The sequence below is a fragment of the Physeter macrocephalus genome, chromosome 5, assembly GCF_002837175.3.
Source record: "Physeter macrocephalus isolate SW-GA chromosome 5, ASM283717v5, whole genome shotgun sequence".
In the NCBI taxonomy this organism is placed as follows: Eukaryota; Metazoa; Chordata; class Mammalia; order Artiodactyla; family Physeteridae; genus Physeter; species Physeter macrocephalus.
Genome location: NC_041218.1, coordinates 91,306,499 through 91,325,683, shown reverse-complemented (window position 1 = coordinate 91,325,683; position 19,185 = coordinate 91,306,499). Strand labels below are relative to the sequence as shown.

The 19,185-nt window shown below is 49.4% G+C and overlaps 1 protein-coding gene across 1 annotated transcript in view; it reads left to right on the top strand.

Moving 5' to 3' along the window:
* Positions 1-19,185, top strand: part of ATXN7L1 (ataxin 7 like 1) — a 248,697-nt gene that overhangs the window by 202,058 nt on the left and 27,454 nt on the right. Inside the window, exons 5-7 of the mRNA XM_007111542.4 lie at positions 7,629-7,912; positions 11,093-11,175; positions 12,049-12,305. Of these exons, the coding sequence (XP_007111604.1) occupies positions 7,629-7,912; positions 11,093-11,175; positions 12,049-12,305 (624 nt within the window). The remainder of the gene's footprint in view (positions 1-7,628; positions 7,913-11,092; positions 11,176-12,048; positions 12,306-19,185) is intronic.

The following is a 19,185-nucleotide window of genomic DNA, read 5'->3' as shown; positions in this document are numbered from 1 at the left end:
TTGTCTTAAATTCCACCCGGACTCACTGCCCGGGGCCGCACCCCTGCAGGCAGGCTGGTCTCCAGTGCACTCCGGAGACAGCCTGTCCAGCTTCAGGTACCCTACTGTGCCAGGACTCTGTTTTCCCTTCGTTATCTTCCTCTCTCCTCTGGCTTGCTGATTTTTCCCACGATCTTGGGGTATTATGACTCCCCAGGAATGGCAGGGCATTTAGTGCCCATTGATCTCTCATTGGGTTCGGAGACCGCCTTCTGAGCTCCGTGCCTCGGGAAGCCCTGATTAACAGAAGTGCCGGAGACACTAAACAGAGGCTGATGCTGGGACTTCCTGCTTCCAGGGAATGTGGAGCAGCCTAGAAGGGGGCACATGCAGTTCTTCTTCCAGAAGGCGTCTTAGCGCCAGCAAGGACCCCCATTGCCTCACGCAAGTCAGGGTTGCAGGAGACTACATGTTCGTATGAGAGGGGGCTGGAGTTCCTCTCACTCTTCTAGAATGTGTATGCAGGTGGGAGCTTTCACCTCTAGTCCAGGCTTGGGCAGTGCCTAGGAGACTAGAGGTAGAGAAGCAGGTGGGATTGTGAGGTAGGGCTGAGGGCTCCTGGAAGGGACTGAGGCTGAACAGGCTTCTTACTCGGCTCTGTCTTTCCCCTTCTGCACCCCCAAGAAGTGGTCCTCCACTCTGGGCAAATATGGAGGGCCGTCTGCTCCCGTCCGTCTTCCATTCATGCCCCCCCACTTCCTCTTCCACCCCTCCCCCCATCATGGGACCGAAGGGCTAAGAGGACAAAAAGTTCTGATGGTGACAGTGACTTGCACCCCAGAAGCATCAGGGGCAGTAGGGAGAGGGGGCGGCGTGATCCTCTCCCTCTTTTTGTTTTTGCTACAATCTACTGAGGACCAACCCCGTGCCCAAGCACCGTGCTGAGCACTGTATATGTATTATCTCGGTTAATCACTTCAAATAGCTGTCATGACCTTCATTCTACTGATAGGGAAACTGAAGCCAGAGTAGTGAAATTCTGAGATGAGCCAGGCAGGGCAGCCTCACATGCCTGCCTGGGCTTTGCACTGCGAGGCCATCCTGCCGAGCAGGTGAGCAGGAACAGAGGCCAGTGCTCATCCACTTGCCAGGCTGGCCGCCATTTCTTAATTCCCACAGAAGTCAGATGGCTCTCCCACCATAATGCTTCAGGATTTGGATCTAGGTTTGTCTGATTTCAAAGCCTGTATTCCTAACTGTTATCCTAAATTATCTTGCAACACCTTCCACATTCTATGACTTTACCAGAGCAAGGACAAGGCACAGACCCCCCAACTCAGCCCTACTTGTTCTCCCTGATTTGATCTTACTTGCCTCTGGCCACGTTTACAATTTGTCAGAGTCAGCTTGTTCATTTCTCCCTGCCTCCTAAGGGAAAGTCTCACATCATTCTTCCCAGCGACTAACCGCCCCTTCCCCCAACTGATGGGTGAGATCTTGACCTATCACCCAAGTCACCGATGAATCTTCTTGACACACTTTAATCTTCTTGGCCAGCGATGGGTCCCTGCGAGCTCCTGTGGGTACGACTCTGGGCTAGCACGAGACCCTGCTAACCAATCTTTTTTTTTTGCCTCAGCTGCCAGGGCCACTCACCCCCAGTAGCTGTGTGGTCTAACCACATTTTGCCAGCTTGCTGAGGGTGTGTTATGTGGGAGGGCATCCAAAACTGTGCGGAGGCCAGGAGAGATTATGCATGGCGCTTCCTCTCTGCCCACCAGGCCTGACACTCAGCCGCAGAATAATATTAATCAGGCAGATTTCCTTATTTCCCGTGCTCGGTGGTTGATTACCCTGTTTACTGTTTGCTTCAGGTGTTGACAAATTGGCTTTCTGAAAGTTTTCCCAAACTTTTTCCAGATTGAAAAAAAATACTATACATTCACTCGTCAGGATTTATATAGCACTTCCTGTGTCTATTGTACCGAAATAGGACTTTGCAGCTGTTATTTAGGCTGATTCTTAGGGATTGCCTGACTCCCAGACTTTAAGAATGTCCCAAGTATTCCTTCAATATAAAGAATCTAAATTTGACTTAATGGCCTGATAGCAGCCCCCAAAATGCATCCAAGAGAGCCAAATAGAATTCCTTCTCTGAGGGCCTTTTAAAATAAGGTCAATTCCTTTTGATTTGGGATGACTTACCTACTATCCCTTCTTGGAAGGCAAGAGGCTGGGTGAGATGACCCTTTCAAGGATCAGCCAGTGAGTCAGAGATCCTCAAAATTCTGCCAGACCAGAAACACAGGCTCATGGGCCTTAGTTGAAGGAATTGGTGGGAAGAAATCAGACAGCTGAGAACTCTCATCATACATGTAACCCACAGCACAAATACCGTATGTCTTCAGGCTCCTGCCTGTCAACTCCATCTTTCCCCTGTGCTGCTAAGTGGAACAGGGCTGGCAATGATTTCTGCAGGCCTAAATATTTTCTGGACCGTTCTTTTAAGGCTTATCTGTTGATGATGGAAGGATAAATCATGATCGCCAGGAAAGCATAGCTGGAGGGAGAGCAGCTTGTCTGGCAACACGTTGGTGGCCCTCGAAACGGCACCATAAGATTCTCCACCTCTGCTCTTTTGCAGACATCACTGGGCGGGGAGGGGAATCTACCTGGTGCCAGGAGAACCATTTTTCTTAAAGCCAGAGGACTCTTCTTGGTTCAGAAAGGTAAATTCAGGCAGGCCAAGCACCCAGGAAGAAGACGCCGGCAGCCGAAGCAGCATAAAGAAGCAAGGTAGATCCAGCAAGGAAGATGAGGGGGGACTGTTCTCAGCTGTGGGATCCCTTCTGGGGACCCAGGACAGAGGCGCAGAGACAACAATAAGTGCTCCCAGTATATTAGACACAGAAGGGGGACAAGCTGCAGCCATGGGCTCCCTGAGAGAGTTCTTCCCAAGCAAACAAAACAGGCATTATGAAAGCAGCAGGGAAAGAGTGGGGACACGTCTTTCCCTTTCAAATCTTGCTCCTCAAAGAAAGGACAATAGTGAGTTGGTAAATGCAACTAATTGTGAGACCTCGGTGCGTGTGTAAGTGCATCCCTTAAGATTGAAAGGGAAGGGGGCTTCCCTGGTGGCGCAGTGGTTGAGAGTCCGCCTGCCGATGCAGGGGACACGGGTTCGTGCCCCGGTCCGGGAGGATCCCACATGCCGCGGAGCAGCTGGGCCTGTGAGCCGTGGCCGCTGAGCCTGTGCGTCCGGAGCCTGTGCTCCGCAATGGGAGAGGCCGCGGCAGTGAGAGGCCCGCATACTGAAAAAAAAAAAAAGATTGAAAGGGAAGGAACTTGAGGGGCTTTTGTTAAACTTAGGGGGAACTAAGCAAAGAGGCTAATAAATTCCTTAGTCAGTCATCTGGGTGTTGCCACTTTTCCACCCCTCCCAGCTCCTAGCAGCACATGGAGGTGCTGGAGTTCCTGTGATCTGACACAAAGTGGGAGATGCTCAACCTGCGACAGCAGGGGGTCAGAATCTTTTGGCTTCTTTCCAAATGGAAAAAAAAGTGAGCCTGTTATTCAGGATCTGCTGCCTGGGCTGGAACACTATACTTATTGGCTGGAAGAGGTGATGGCAGAGGAGGGAGGGGAGTAGGAAAAGGGACAATGGGAGAAAGGAGGAGGCAGTCCTGAGATGATGGTGTTAGGGCAGCTGCCCTCCCTCACACATGCGGGGGTCTGTATGTAAGTGAAACAGGACCCGGGGCTCTCAGTAGTGTCTTATGTTAGCCAGGGCTGAAAAAAAATCAGACCTCTGGGATTGGCTTTCCAAATCGTGTGGTACCTTCTTGCGATCATTTGCTCCTTGTTCATCTGTTTGGGGTCTGGGGGCTGTTGCCAATAGTAGTGAAGAAAGGAGACTAAATTCTCAGCTGGACCAATGGCTGACATTTATGCGGGGGAAAGAGGGTGGTGAGGTTAACTAGGAAGGTCTCTCTCTCTCTCTCTTTGTCTCTCTGTCTCTCTGTCTCTCTCTGTCTCTCTCTCTCTCTCTCTCATTTCCCCTGAGGATGTGTTTGACCCTTGCTACTATCCCTGAGCGTCCTGCTTCCCTGTCTTCTCTTAACACCCAGCAGAAGTACCTTCCCAGCTCAGGCCACAAGCAGGTCGCCTTAGAGGGGAAGCCCAAAGCCTTTGGGGGAGAGAAAGGATGCTAAAGAAAAAAGGATCAGAGATGGTCCGCAGTCTCTCCTCCTGTCTGTCTGTAGCCCTTCTCCATTAGCTAGTGGACACCCTTAGAATTCCCACCCCAGCAACTCAATCTTCCTTCTCTTCCCACTACCAAGTGGCTGCTTGCCTGGCTTCAGGGGTGTTTACTCCGTGGCTCTGCTCCTCACCTGGTCTTTGGAGCCCTTTGAAACAGTCTTTCCTTAACACCCCCCATTCCAATCCAAGAGGAGCACACCTCAGCCTTCCCTTCTTGTTTCTGATGGACTTCAGTTCCACATCCTGTCTCTGGGCACTGGGACTGAAGTCCAGCGGAAGCGCTGGCAGTAGAGGGTGTGAGTGCACCACGCTCAGGCAGTGGAGAAAATCCCAAATTAGAAGATCAGTCACACATACTCACTGGCTTGGCTCAGCTCAGTCACTAACACACAGTCAGGAAGAAGCATCACCGTCAAAGAGGTGAGTCACGTGGCCCTGTTCCAGTGGCTGGACCTGCTGCACGTGTGCTCTCGTAGCTATAGCTGCCTTAAGGGACTCGCTGGAGTTGGACGGTGACTTCAGGGGAGAAGCGCAGACTGTACTGTGAGCATCTGAGGACCACTTGACTCAGTTTTTAAATTTATTTCAGTTGGTATAATTGCTCTGGATCATTCTATCCCAACATCATATCTCTGTCTGCTAAGCTCATGAGTACTCAGCATGCAGCTCAGACCGGCTCATGGGACAAGAGCTGGATCTGGAGCGTGAAGTTCCTAATTTCCTTTCCTGAACTCACTTGGCTTCATAAGGGACTATATCAGAGGAGGCCACACGCGTGCTAGAGAATCTCCTCACCTGGCTACTAGTCCACGTGTTCACATCAACACTTGAAGTTTAACTTTTTTCTAAAGAAATAAAAGTCTGCAGGTCAAAACAAGGGTGACAGATAAATCAACAAGAGCTTTTTAAGTAGGCTCTTACAAAATGTATTTTTTTTTTTTGGTGGTATGCGGGCCTCCCTCTGCTGTGGCCTCTCCCGTCGCGGGGCACAGGCTCCGGACGCGCAGGCCCAGCGGCCATGGCTCACGGGCCCAGCCGCTCCGCGGCATGTGGGATCCTCCCAGACCGGGGCGCGAACCCGGTTCCCCTGCATCGGCAGGCGGACGCGCAACCACTGCGCCACCAGGGAAGCCCTACAATATGTATTTTTTAAGTCAGGATATTGAAGTATAATTTAAGTTACATGAGTTTGTAATTTGTGGGATTTTTTTTTTTTTTGGTTTGTACATTAAAATTTTTTTTTCAACTATGGTGAAATACACGTAACAAAATTTCCCATGTTAACCATGTTTAAAGTACAGTTCAGGAGTATTAAGTACATTCACATTGTTGTGCAGCCGATCTCCAGGACTCTTCAGCTTGCAAAACTGCAACTCGATACCCGTTAAACAGTATCGCTAAACTCGATACTCCCCTGCAACCACCATTCTCCTTTCTGTCTCTATGAACTTGACCGCTCTAGGTGCCTCATACAAGTGGAATCATACAGTATTCACCCTTTTCTGACTTGCCTATTTCACTTAACATAATGTCCTCAGTGTTTATCCATGTGTCAGAACTTCCTTCCTTTTTAAGGCTGAATAATATTCCATTGTATGTATATACCACATTCTGTTTATCCATTTATCCATCAGTGGACATTTAGGTTGCTTCCACCTTTTGGCCACTGTAAATAATGCTGCTATGAACAAAGTGTACAAATATCTCTTTGAGACTCTGGTTTCTATAATTTGTGTCTTTTAAAATTGAGTGACGGAATGAGCCTGGACGAATTCCATATCCCATGGCTTTGCATTTTTTACCATTTGGAAGAAATCAGGAATGCAGCACTAATTTCACCAGGTAATATCTTTGCAGCTTCTTAGTGTGCTGACTCTTCAAGGGCTTCTTGTGCTCTTCTTCAGCGATAGGGAAGTGCTTTGAGAATTGCCATTAACTAGAAAGTAGCAGCAGTGCAGCTATATCTCGGTGATTGAAACACTCATCAAAGGCTGAACTGTCAGTGACTTGGTGTCTAACTAAAAACCACTGTTCCAGTTTCCCCTCACGTGGGACTTGAAGTCCCACCCCATGCTTCCCCGGGCCAAGAAAGCACGTGGTCCTGGGGTGAAGTCTCAAGTCTGGGAGCATTGTGCTTCACTACTGAGTGCCCTTCTCACTGGCAAAGGCCTATAAATAACATGCGGGATCCTGTTCCAAAGTCAGCAGAGGGGCAGGGGCTGAGGGGTTGCTGAAATAATTTCATGAACAAATTGATCAAAGAAACGATCTGTGAATGAATCTTAGGGAAGGGAGAGCCAGCCAGCCATGTGGGCAGATAAGACTCCTCACCTGCAAAACCAGCCTGTCTTTCATGTCCTCCATTGTCTGCAGGCATGTCTAAGCCCTCTTCTAGCCCATTTGGCATTCAGATAGCTAAGTCGCCTTCACTCGCAGCTCAGAAATGACTTGGGGGGGGGCTGAAGTGTTCACATTCTGCCCCCCTGCAAGGAGGAAAGGGAATCTAGTTCAGGAACCAAAACAAAGCGTATTCATCTCATCTCATCTTTTCAGACCCCAAGACAGAGTTCTCCAGCCCCCCGCAGACACAGGGTCATCCAGCATGAAATGCACAGAAATCAAATGCATATCCGTTACAGGAGAAATGGCAGGGGAGTGGGGCTAAGGTGACAGACTCTGAAGAGCAAACATACACCTTTGTGCTCTGTCTTCTTAAAATTCATCCTCTCACCTGGCAGCCTTGAGAATTGCCTATTTACATAACTAGCTGCCTAAAATGGAATATTAGATAATGTTCCATGGCGGCTCACTCAGTTTGAGCCCATCCCCGGGATATGAGTGATCCAGAAGTCCTCTGACAGTGTATAGCATGGCACGCTGGCCCGCAGCCATGCCTCCGTGTTGTGTGAGCTCCGAGCTAAACAGATGTCAGGCCCGATCGCCTGGGTGGGAGACCAGCAGAGCAGCAGGGGGAGGGGGCGTGATTCAGCACGCGGCTCCGTGGCACAACGGCCTTCGTGGACAGACGGCATCGCTTCCTGAGCTTCACAGCAGGCGCCTTGTTCTGCCCAAGGTGCTGTCTCGGAGACTACCGACTAAAGGGACTGAGAAAGGGGGTAGCTGCAGGATCTACGGGGACAACCGGTCCAGGAGGTAATCAGTGAGTTCTGATGCCGTCCCTGGCGCTGTGCCAGCCTCACACCCCCTATTGGTCCTTTCCAAGGCGTGCATCTCCCTCCCATCAAAACTGGAATCCTCCTGCTCTCGTATAGGAGGAGTATAAATAAGTGATAAGGAAGTGTCCTGATAATGATAAGCAGGGATATCTTCTCAGCAGACCAGATGAATCAAAGAAGGCAATTGTGTGTGTTTGTTCATTTATTTTTCAGTGTTCCGGTTCCCGTAGTCAGTTTAGAGAAAATTCCTAACCTAGTGAAGGCAGATGGTGCCAATGTCAAAATGAACTCTACAACCACTACTGCAGTCACTTCCTGCTCCACCTCATCCTCTGCCGTCTCCACCCCACCTGTAATTAAGCCGGTCTTGATGTCCAAGTCAGTGCCACCTTCCCCAGAGAAGATCTTAAATGGCAAAGGAATTTTGTCTGCCACCATGGACAAGAAACACCAAAATGGCACCAAAAACAACAACAAGCCTTACAGGAGACTTTCAGGTACGTGTCTGTGTCCTTCGAGTCTGGCTCATCATCAGATTGCAGTTGAGTTGCGTCCAGAACGAGGGAGTGATGCTTTCTTATAATTGAGCAGGTCTGTTTCATTTTAAGGGAGACACGGAGTTTACCTGCAAACAGGACCCCCCCCACCCCGCTAAAAATACTGTGGAGAACCGGTCCTCTTAATCCCGGGCCAGATGCGGTACCTCGCTCAGCTCAGCACTGGGCAGGAGTTACCTTAGTGACCCCAAGGCAGGAGGCTCTGCAAGCCCTCAGCTGTCTGTGGATTCGGAGGGTCTTGTCCTCACACTGACAGGCCGAACTGCCCCTGGGTTCTGGAAAGCAGAGTCGGGCAATCCACCGTGATATCTCCCAGTAGCTCAGGGCAGGCTTGGGACAGTCGCATTGGTGCTGTCTGCCCATCTCCATCCTTTGGTCTCGTTGGTTTCCAGGTTGATTCTGTGGTCTGGGGCTGCAACTGCCTTTCCCACATAAGCAGATTGGCATTTCCATCTGGGAACGCTTGGACTGGCACAGCAGATGGGGCGTCGAAGGGTCTCTCTCCGATCTCCTTGGTTGCCTGAGTACCTCAGGGTACACCCAGAAAGGTGCACATGGCCAGTCCTTAAGACAATGGTTGCGCTTAGGGTTCCCCAAGTGGGTGATATTTGCTTTGGGATTGTTGTAGAAGGAAATCTGGCAGATTTACTTTCTCTAAAAGACCAAGAAAAGCTATAAACTTTATAACTTCTTCACACAACTCTGGGCATTTATCAAATGTCAACCAGAAAAAAGAAAATACAGTTCACCCTTGAACAGCGCAGGGGTTAGGGGTGCTGACCCTCCACGCAGTCAAAAATCCCTGTATAATTTCTAGTTGGCCCTCCGTATCTGCAGTTCCTCTCTATTTGTGGGTTCAGCCAACCTCCAATCATGTAGAACTACAGTATGTACTATTGAAAAAGATCCGCGTGTAAGTGGACCTGCACAGTTCAAACCCACATTATTCATGGGACCACCGTACAGGGTAAGCTTCCCTGTGAGAGTGAAGCTGTGTCCTCTGGTATGAGGATAATTCCTAAGCGCCCCAAGAACTGTGGGTCGTTTTCATTTTCTACTTTGTGTTTATCTGTGTTTCAGTTTCTCTATCTTACATCTGTCACTTTTAAAAAGTTTACTTCTTAAAAGTACCTCAGGCCCAAAGCATTCAAATGACACAGTTATTTTACCCTGAAAATCTCTCCATGTCCTTTCCACCCGCTGTCCAGAAAGAAAGGCAGAGCCTGGCGCTCTCTTGAGGGCGGGGGCCTCACTGTGTGGACGGAGCCCCCCGCTCCTGGCTGTCTCCCTGCAGGGAAAGTTCATCTTCACTCTGCAGAGGGGGAAATCCAATAGGCCTGGCTGGGCGCAGTGAGGCCGCCTTCCTCCTCCTGGCAGAAGTATGACCATGGCTTCCAGCCGGCACCTTAATCTGAAGTTGTTCGGGCATTTTTTCTGTGTTTGGGGATTTTGCATTTTGTTGGTGCTTTTGTCTCATTGGGTCTTTTGCTTATTTCTCTCTCACTTTCACATTTGGCAGCCAGCTCCTACCCCCAGCCAAACAACCTGCTCAGTTCCAGGCCAGCACGAGTGCCGGTGTGGATCTGGGCACGGGTCTGACTCTGCCAGGCCCGAGGGAAAGAACTCACACCAGGCGGCCTGGAGCCTGGCACCCGGACCCTCCTCGGAGAGCAGAGAGGGCTCGTAGGAAGCGAACATCTCCGGGCCTAGCAGTTTTCTTTTCTTAAAAATGAAGCTTAAAAAAAGAAGACAAAAGCAAAAGAAAGAGGCAGGATGCATTTTGATAGTCAACCAGGAAGTCTGTCTTGGTTATGAGAACGGTTTTATTGCAAACATCGTCATCACCACTGTCGCAACCTCCCCACAGCTCCCAAACCTTCTTTTAAAAATAGAATGCATTCATTTATTATGGTCAGAGCTTACTCCACCAAGTTCAGGCAGTTTTTCAGGCAAGGTAACCTCTTTTTAGCTTGCAGCCATTGGAGGCCCTTAAGGAGACATTCCACCAAATATATATACACCCCCCCGCGCGCCCATCCACCCACCCGCCAATGCTGCTGCCCGTCTCCCTGGATGCTCAGAAGAGCTATGTCATTCCTGCCCTGCAGGACTCAGGTGTTTGTTGGGTGCCTTCCAGAAATGGCACAGGTCATCGAGAGGTGGGACTTGAAAGCCTGAAGGGTCCTCAAGAGATTGCCGCATATCCCCTCGTTTTCCAGGGGAGGAGAGCATTTCTGTAATCCAGAAGGGGTGAAGGATCCAAAATGGGCATAAAAAGAGCAGATTCCTTAGGAGTAACCCCAACATGAGCCGTCAGCAGTCCAGCGGGAAGGCAGGAGCTGAGGAAAGCCCGCCTCCCTCCGCAGGTCCCCGAGGGACCCGGCTTGTTCCCATCTGGAGCATCAGGCCTCAGCCCAGGGGCAGAGCGACTGGACTGTGACACTCACAGGCCCTGCCCTCTCTGCACCTTCAGGTTCAGCCTCAGTGTAAAGCCCACACCTGCCCCGGCCCCTGCCTATATGTTCCTGAATCTGGGAAATGATTTTTTTCTGGCCGGCAAGGCTGCGTGGAAAGCCTCGTGCTGAGGACTTTGCAAAGCATGAGAGAGGCAGGTCACACTGACATGTCAAGGAATAATCTCCCACTTAAATGGCTAAAACTATTAGGGAGGCAGGGCAGGAAGGAGTGGGTGATGTATTCTTGGAGCTATCCCGGGGGAAAAAGTGGCCCTTGGGACTCAGGTGGTTCTCCCTGGTCTGCAGCCACCTCTGCCCGAAGGTACCGGGGGAATTGTTTGGAGTGAAAGTGTGAGAGCAACCGGCTCCTTTCCCTCCACTGCCCACCCCCGCCCCCCGCCCCATTCCCTTGTGCATTCCGATCCCTACCGCCTCCCGCTGGACTTGGGAATTCTTGGGTTCAGAGGGGAGCGCCATCTTCCCCCAGCGGTTCTGGAAGCATTTTAGCAGCCGGTTGGGAAAAAAAAAAAAAAAAAAAAAACAGATTGCCTGACAATGTCTCACTTGTTGGTGCAAATGTGCATTTTTTAAAAAATGTGGTCTTAATGCCAAATCCTATTTAGTCTCCTTTTTTCTTATATTTTTTGTTTGTTTCTTAAACCAGAGAGAGAATTTGACCCAAATAAACACTGTGGAGTATTGGATCCCGAGACAAAGAAACCTTGCACAAGATCCCTCACCTGCAAGGTATTTCTCTTTCCATAAAAAATACTTCCTGCTCTCGCTGGGGCCTTTGTCGAAATGTTTGCATGCCACTCTCTGCACACGGCAGGGTGTGGAGCCTCGACATGACCCCCAGCTGTTCTTTGTAAGGGAAATGCTTTCTTCTCTTCCATGGTAGCAGAGCGCCTGCCTCAAGCTGGCTGGCTTTTTAAGAAGGAAAAAAAAAAAAAAAAAAAAAAAAAAAATAGGCTTCCCCTGTTACTTGTGAGGCCAGACAGTAAATTGTATTTATAGGCACTCACAGGCGGTTCTAAACCCTGCTACGTTTTAATGTATGCAGGAGCAGCGCGGCGGCGGTGGCAGCGCCCTGAAAGGCAGCCCCGGAGGGGAGGACGAGCCGCCGTGCCCCTGATCCAGCCACAGCGGGGTGGCCAGGGGACAGCTGACCCAAGGCGGCCGCCAGTGGGTGGCCCCCAGCCCCGTATTTCATACTGAACTGCCAGTGCCTCTTGGGATGGAGGCTGTGGCCCTCTCTGCTTGGTGGCTCTGTGTGTCTGGGCCAAAGCAAGCCTCCCACCTGCACCTGGATTAACTCCAGCACGCCCTCACCGTTGCCTTTCATCAGAGAGGTTCTCATGGGTTCTGCGCTGAAGCTCGTCATCTTATGCCATTTTTTGGAGGAAGCTTTGGCTTCTTAACGCCAGGAGCGTAGGGCACGGTTGCGTTTTGTGTGGTCTCTGCCTCTTCCCAGCCACAGAACAGGAGCTGTTGCCTTGAAGTTGACTTTTCAAGCACCTCTAAATTCCCATGAATTGCTGTTTCTGAAATGGAGGGCCAGGGGAAGCAGGTTTATGTGCTGATCAAAGAGGCTGTGCTTTCCGTCTCTCTTCTCCTTAGACTCATTCACTAAGCCATCGGAGGGCAGTCCCAGGCCGGAAAAAGCAATTTGACCTCCTTCTGGCGGAACACAAAGCCAAGTCCCGGGAAAAAGAAGTTAAAGATAAAGAGCATCTCCTGACTTCGGCAAGGGAAGTACTTCCAAACCCATCCGGGCCAGCGCAGGACTCGCTGCCGGGATCTTCAGGGAGCTTGGGCCCAGAACCTAAAGTCGCGTCCCCTGCAAAATCCAGGCCACCTAACTCTGTGCTTCCTAGGTAAGTCCCACCTGGGCGATAGAAGCCTTTAGTCCGTGGTCAGGTGACCCTGCCTGGCTGGGTCTTGTGTGGTCGGATCACGTGTGAAATGGGAGTGGTTATCGTCCTACCTGGGGAGGTGGTTGTGAAGTTGGAAGGAGAGAATGGGTGTGAGGGGCTCAGCCCAGTGCCTGCCGCGTAGCGTTCAGTGGATGTTACTGCTGTCACCGTTGTCATCTCACTGTGGCCGTCATTGCCGTGACCGTCATCCTCCATAGCAGACCTGTATCCGACAGGATGTGTTTTCACGGAGCAAGAGTCAGCTAGAAGTAAATAGCTGAAAGGATGACACTCAACCACCGGGCAACTTGCTGGTCACCTGAATTTTTAGATTAGTTGAAGATTCCTGGAGCAGAGAGTGGGGGAAGCCTGGGGAGATGGGTAGTCAGCACAGCTTAGGAGCCCACTTGCCATGATATTTGGTGAATTTTTTCCACAACTCTCCAATGGTCAGGGTAAAGGGAAAATTGCCGTGACAGGGCTGTCTGTCCTTACGTCTCCCTCCATACCAAGAAAGCTGAGCCACCTCTTTAGGGTTTTATTTGGTCGTCCTGGACAGAAAGGAAAGAATAGAAAACAAAACCCACCTGGGGGAATTCCCTGGCAGTCCAGTGGTTAGGATTCCAAGCTTCCACTGCAGGGGGCACGGGTTCGATCCCTGCTCGGGGAGCTAAGATCCCACATGCCACGCAGCGTGGCCAAAAAAAAGAGGGAGGGTGAAAAAAAATTCCACTTGGATTGAAAATCCACGTATGTGTGTTTTGACAGGCAGTGGGGTGCCATAATGAGCCACAGACCAATTTCCAGATGATAGGACAGGAAACCCTCCTTCAAAAATATTTATTGAGTGCTTGCTCCATAAGCAAGGTACTGTGTTAGGTACTCTCAAGCAGGGGCACAGAGATGAATGAAACTAGATCCTGCTTTTCAAGAATTTGGAGTTTAGGAGATGAGACTCAAATAGCCATAGCATCATAAAAAGGAAACATTAATAACACAATATAAGTGCAGATATTAGTATCCTCTGATGATTTTTGTCTTTTTTTGCCTTCGTTGGGCCTTCTTTGCTGCACACGGGCTTTCTCTAGTTGCAGTGAGCGGGGGCTACTCTTTGTTGCAGTGCGCGGGTGTCTCATTGCCGTGGCTTCTCTTGTTGCGGAGCACGGGCTCTAGGCGCACAGGCTTCAGTAGTTGTGGCACGCAGGCTCAGTAGTTGTGGCTCCCGGGCTCTAGAGCACAGGCTCAGTAGTTGTGTCGCATGGGCTTTGTTGCTCTGCAGCATGTAGGATCTTCCTGGACCAGGGCTCGAACCCGTGTCCCCTGCATTGGCAGGCGGATTCTTAACAGCTGCACCACCAGGGAAGTCCCCTCTGATGATTTTTTTTTTTTTTTTTTTTTTGTGGTATGCAGGCCTCCCTCTGTTGGCTCCGGACGCGCAGGCCCAGCGGCCATGGCTCACGGGCCCAGCCGCTCCGCGGCACGTGGGGTCCTCCCAGACCGGGGCGCGAACCCGGTTCCCCTGCATCGGCAGGCGGACGCGCAACCAGTGCGCCACCAGGGAAGCCCCCCTCTGATGATTTTTAATGCATACGCTGTGAGTCTCAAAGAGTAATTGTCCAGTCAGCAAGTAGGCATTAAGAGAATATAGTTGCAAAAGAAGGGGAAGGAATTTATTTTTAAAGCAAAAGCAAATATTTGATGACAGTTGTTACTGAGCTACCAGGATCTCTCATGCCTTGCACTTCGGTGCAAGCCTGACCAGTTTGGCGGCTGGAGCCCCTCTCTTGGAATCGCCAAGCTCAGCCTCAGGCATCTGGGGGGATGGAGTCAGAGGAGTCAGATGGAGTCACCACCCTCACATCTTCATCATCATAACCATTGTCGGGTCGTTGTCCTCATCCGTTTACTTGCCACTGTCCTTGCCACCCCTCATTTTCCAAGATCGTTTTATAATTTCTCACTGTAATGCCAGGTGTTGGTGAAAGATATTACCCCTGGGGACACAGTTCTGCTCCAAACTTCTGGAAGGGGCTTCAATTCTATATACAGTAGCTTTCAAACTTCTTGGTGGCGATGGAACTTTTTTGTTCCCACAGAACCTTACATGGTACCCGATATAAAAGCAGACCTGCCTCCACCTGAAGCCCGCTCAGCCCTGCTCTCATCTTACCCAGAACCCACTGTCCCCCAGCCCATCCAAGGGATCACCTCAGCTTCCCCAAGGACTCCAGGGAACCCCAGTTTGAAAACTCTTTTATTATACACTTCTCCATCGATTTTGACTGATGCAGGCACTTCGCACCCAAGCAGTGGTACCTGGCTTAACAGAGAAGCTGGGGGCAGCTGTTAAAAAATGAAACAGGCAACAGTGGAGCCTTAAGAGCTGCTTCTTTCTGTTCCTTTTTTGGTTTAATTTTCAGGGGAATGGTTGTCAATAGAGAAATGCCAGGTGTTTATGTTCTTTTAAGAAATAGAAGAAAGAGAGGGTGAGGTTAATCAGCAGAAAAGAATGTCTCTGAAAGAAAAGGGGAGGCCAAGGAGCACATTACAAATGTTGGTAAGAGAATAATTTTTGAGGACGCTTTTCAAGGCACCAGAAAACTCAGGGGTGAACTCTGTTCCACAGTTAGTGGGAAATAACATCCTTTTTCAGTTGTTTTAGGTTCACACGAGACCCCATGCCATCAGAGATTGAAAAAGCGTGATCAGAAGTAAACATACCCACATAAGACTTAAAGCAGTTATTTCCCTCATATTAATGATGTAAATATAATAGATGTTTCAATCACACTCATTGTCTATAATTGGCCAAAAAAAAATCGTCACACATGAATGGAATTATGGTTATCCCTTCCCAATCATGAATTTCTCTTGTAGGAAATGCTAACGGTGTGTGAATTTATATCTTAAATATCATTTTGGTAACCTTGAAAATATTCCAGTTCTCATATTTTTGAGTTGCAACCCATCCTTGTCAGGGGTTCCTAAAAGAGGGACTTGGGTCTAGGATTGGAAAAGTGAAAGTTAGCTAGCAAGGGTTGGAACAGGATTGGAAGTACAAGGCTCAACTCCTTGTCTGCTAACTAGATGAACGCGGCCATGTCTCTCAGCCTCTCTGGCCTCAAATTGCTCCACTGTCAAACGGAGCTAAGGAGGATTAAGTGAGATAAAGTACCAAGCTCATCATAAGCACTCAGTTCATGGTAGCTGGTAGTAGGGGGCAGTGGTAGTCAATGGGAAAGCGATGGGAGCCAGTGAAGGCCTCAGTGCTACCTGATTTCCATTCACCTGGCCTCCTGGCCTCTGTCCTTCAACCTGGGGGCCCTTGGATAACATACCAGTATGCTCTGTTTCTTTGCCCCCAACTCTAAGGAAACACATTGTTTGCCCCACAGAGCCCGAGGGCTATGAATGACCAGGCCAACCAAAGCCATCAGGACTCCGCTGGAAAGGCGTGGGGGTTTGGGGAAGGGGGGGCAGCAGAACAAGGAAGGGTCAGCCGCGGAGGTCAGTGCTGCCAAGATCTGGGCATATTCCCCTCTGTCTCACGGATGCTCACACATCTCCCCGTAAAGTACAAAATGGCAAATGCCAATGAATCTAAGACTGACTAGGGCAGCAGGGAAAGAGGCAGAAGAAGGTCCTAGATACCTGAAAAAGGGCAGAGGTGAGTCTGGAGTGAAAGCTACTTCATTACATAGTGCAATCGCCAAAGTGGAAGCCATTTCTCTCCTTGACTTATGTTTTTCCCTGGGCTTTTCCTACTCATTTCTCAACAGGGGGGCCTTTGAAGTCAGGCAGAGCCAAGTCTCATTTCCATTTTTTTTTTTTTTTTTTTTTTTTTTTGGCGGTACGCGGTCCTCTCACTGTTGTGGCCCCTCCCGTTGCGGAGCACAGGCTCCGGACGCGCAGGCTCAGCGGCCATGGCTCACGGGCCCAGCCGCTCCGCGGCACGTGGGATCTTCCCGGACCGGGGCACGAACCCGTGTCCCCTGCATCGGCAGGCGGACTCTCAGCCGCTGTGCCACCAGGGAAGCCCTCCACTTTTTATTAGCTTGGCAACCAATGTCCTCATCTGAGAAATGTAGGTCATAGTTACACGCACCTAAGGCAGTGGGTAGCTCCAATGAGAAAAGGTATGAGACATGCCTATGTACAGTAAGGACTCAGTTAAGGTCAGTTGTTTTGCTCGTGCTTCCTCAAAGTGGTGGGGGTTAGAGGACTTTAAGTTTCTCTGGGTGTTATTGGATAGGGACCATCATCACATGCACTGTCTTTAGACCAGACTGGTAAGTGGAGGGGTGAGGGGTAGTGTAGCGCTGAGGAAGAAAGGTTGGACGGCAGCTTAACACTTGCGAGACTTTTTCCACACTTTCTCGTGGCCAGTTGCCCAATTCCCCATCATCCTCTCCAAGCCTTGGCTTTTTTGAGTCACAGGCTGGTCCCAGCGCACTCCGTCCCTCCAGCTTCCGCCCTGGAGCGCAGTGATCAGAACTGGGAGGAGGTCTTGAAAGCATCCACCATTCCGTCATCGCCAGGAGGGTGCCCACATCCTGAGTGACACAAGTCTGAAAACGAGGAGATCCAGAGCTGCTTCTTCCCGTTATGCACATGCACACGTGTGCCCAGCGTCCTCCCTTCATGTTTCTGTCTTGGCTCTCAGAGCTGATTCTGCTCTGCAGCTCGCAGTTTTCATGCTCAGCTTTCCTCTCCATGATTCTCCTCCCCTCGTCTCCTCTCTTTTGTCTGGCAACTGGCACTTACTATTGAGTGTTTCAACTGTTCTAAAATTTTTTTTCTTAATGAAACTTCTTTTTTTTTAATCAACATAGTATAGACACATAGTTCAAAAACTAAATAGTACTAAAAGGGTTAGAGTGAAAAACAGTAGTTCCTGCCATCCTGGAACTCTGTTCACCCTCTCTGTGTTGGAGCACCTGTTTCCTGGAGCCCTTTGCCACCTTCTCTCTTGGTTTGATCCTTTGATGGAGTATCTTCTCCATTAGCTTCCTGTGAAAAGGGACATGGGAGGTCAATTTTTAGAATCCTTATACACCTGAAAATGTTTTTATTCTACCCTCACACTTAATTGATCATCTCTCTGAGTATATAACTGGATTGAGAATTATTTCCCTACAGAAGATTGAAGACAATTTTTCCATTGGCTTCTGGCATCGAAGGTTTTTATTGAGAAGTTTAATAACATTCTGATTCCATGTTTAATTGCTGGAGCCTGGTGCTCTGAAATTTCCCAGGGATCCCCCTTGATGTAGGTCTCTTTTCATTCTTTGTACTAGGTACTCAGTAGATCCTTTCAACCTGGAAACACCTGTTTCTGGGATATTTTCCCATGTTACATGCTAAATAGTTTTCTTCCCACTATGTCTTTATTCTCTTTCTTAACCTCCTGTTAGTTGGATGTTGGATCGTTTGCTCTGACCTCTTCATCCTCTTACCTCTTTTCTCCTGTTGTCTCTCAATCTCTTGTTCCACTTTCTAAAAGATTTTTTTACTTTACTCTTCAAAACTGTATATTAAATAGTTTATGATTTCCTTGTTAAATTTTAGGATCTGGTTCTTCTTATCTGATTGCATGGCATGCGGGATCTTAGTTCCCCAACCAGGGATCAAACCCACACCCCCTGCAGTGGAAGGGCAGAGTCTTAACCACTGGATCTCCAGGGAAGTCCCTCCTCTTTTCTTCCTTTATCTTCATTTCCCCCAAGTTTGTTTCATATATGTGTTCATGTGTTTGATGTTTGGTCGGTCAGCTCATGTTGGAGATGTTCCGGGAACGTTTGGTTATCTCTAACCATTCATATTTAAAAGAGAGGCTCTAACAGGCTCATTGGAGGTCTATGTGGGACTATCAACCAAAAGGTCATCATGTCACCAGTCAGCCTTTTGTTGGAATATTCCCAAAGGCAAGCTGTGGAAGCCTTTTCTCCGGGGGCCGTTCAGTTTCCTGAGGGAAGAATCCTGCCTGCTGATGTACCCGGCAATAGACATTCTGGCAGTGCCAGCTAAGGAGCTGACCAGGGGCAGCCCACAGTCCTCCTGTTTTTAGCCCTGTGCCCCCTCCTGGTCTCTGCTGAGCGTGGGGGCCCCATGTCTAGAGTCTCTCTGGTTCAATTTCTCTTTTTGAGGGTTGATTGGAGGGCGAGGGGGCTGGCAGCGGCAATGGTAAGTCATGTGACCGTGTGAGGTAGTAGTGATGACCTGCGGGTCCAGCGACAGAATATTGAGCCTTTCAGCTCTCTCGCTATGTTTAGCCCTCACCTCAGCCATGACTTTTGCAGCTCTAGCTGCTCCAGGTGCCCTGCTTCTCAAGGTTCTGTGGTAGGTCAGCCCCTTTCCCATCAGTTAACACTCTCCAGACACAGTCTGTCTTCTAAAAATAGGTTAAAATCTCTTGTTCACACTTTTTGGGACACTTCAGGTGCAAGTAACAGAAAATCTTGCTTACTAACCACTTCAGTAATTAGGAAATTTCTTACCACTGGTGACAAGAAGTCCAGAGGTGAAAGGGCACCAGTCCCCAAAGATCAGGGGTTGGCTCTTTTTTTTTGTAACCTAGTCTTTTTTTTTTTCTTTATTGGAGTATAATTGCTTTACAATGGTGTGTTAGTTTCTGCTTTATAACAAAGTGAATCAGTTATACATATACATATATCCCCATATCTCCTCCATCTTGCGTCTCCCTCCCTCCCACCCTCTCTATCCCACCCCTCTAGGTGGTCACAAAGCACCGAGCTGATCTCCCTGTGCTATGCGGCTGCTTCCCACTAGCTATCTATTTTACGTTTGGTAGTGTATATATGTCCATGCCACTCTCTCACTT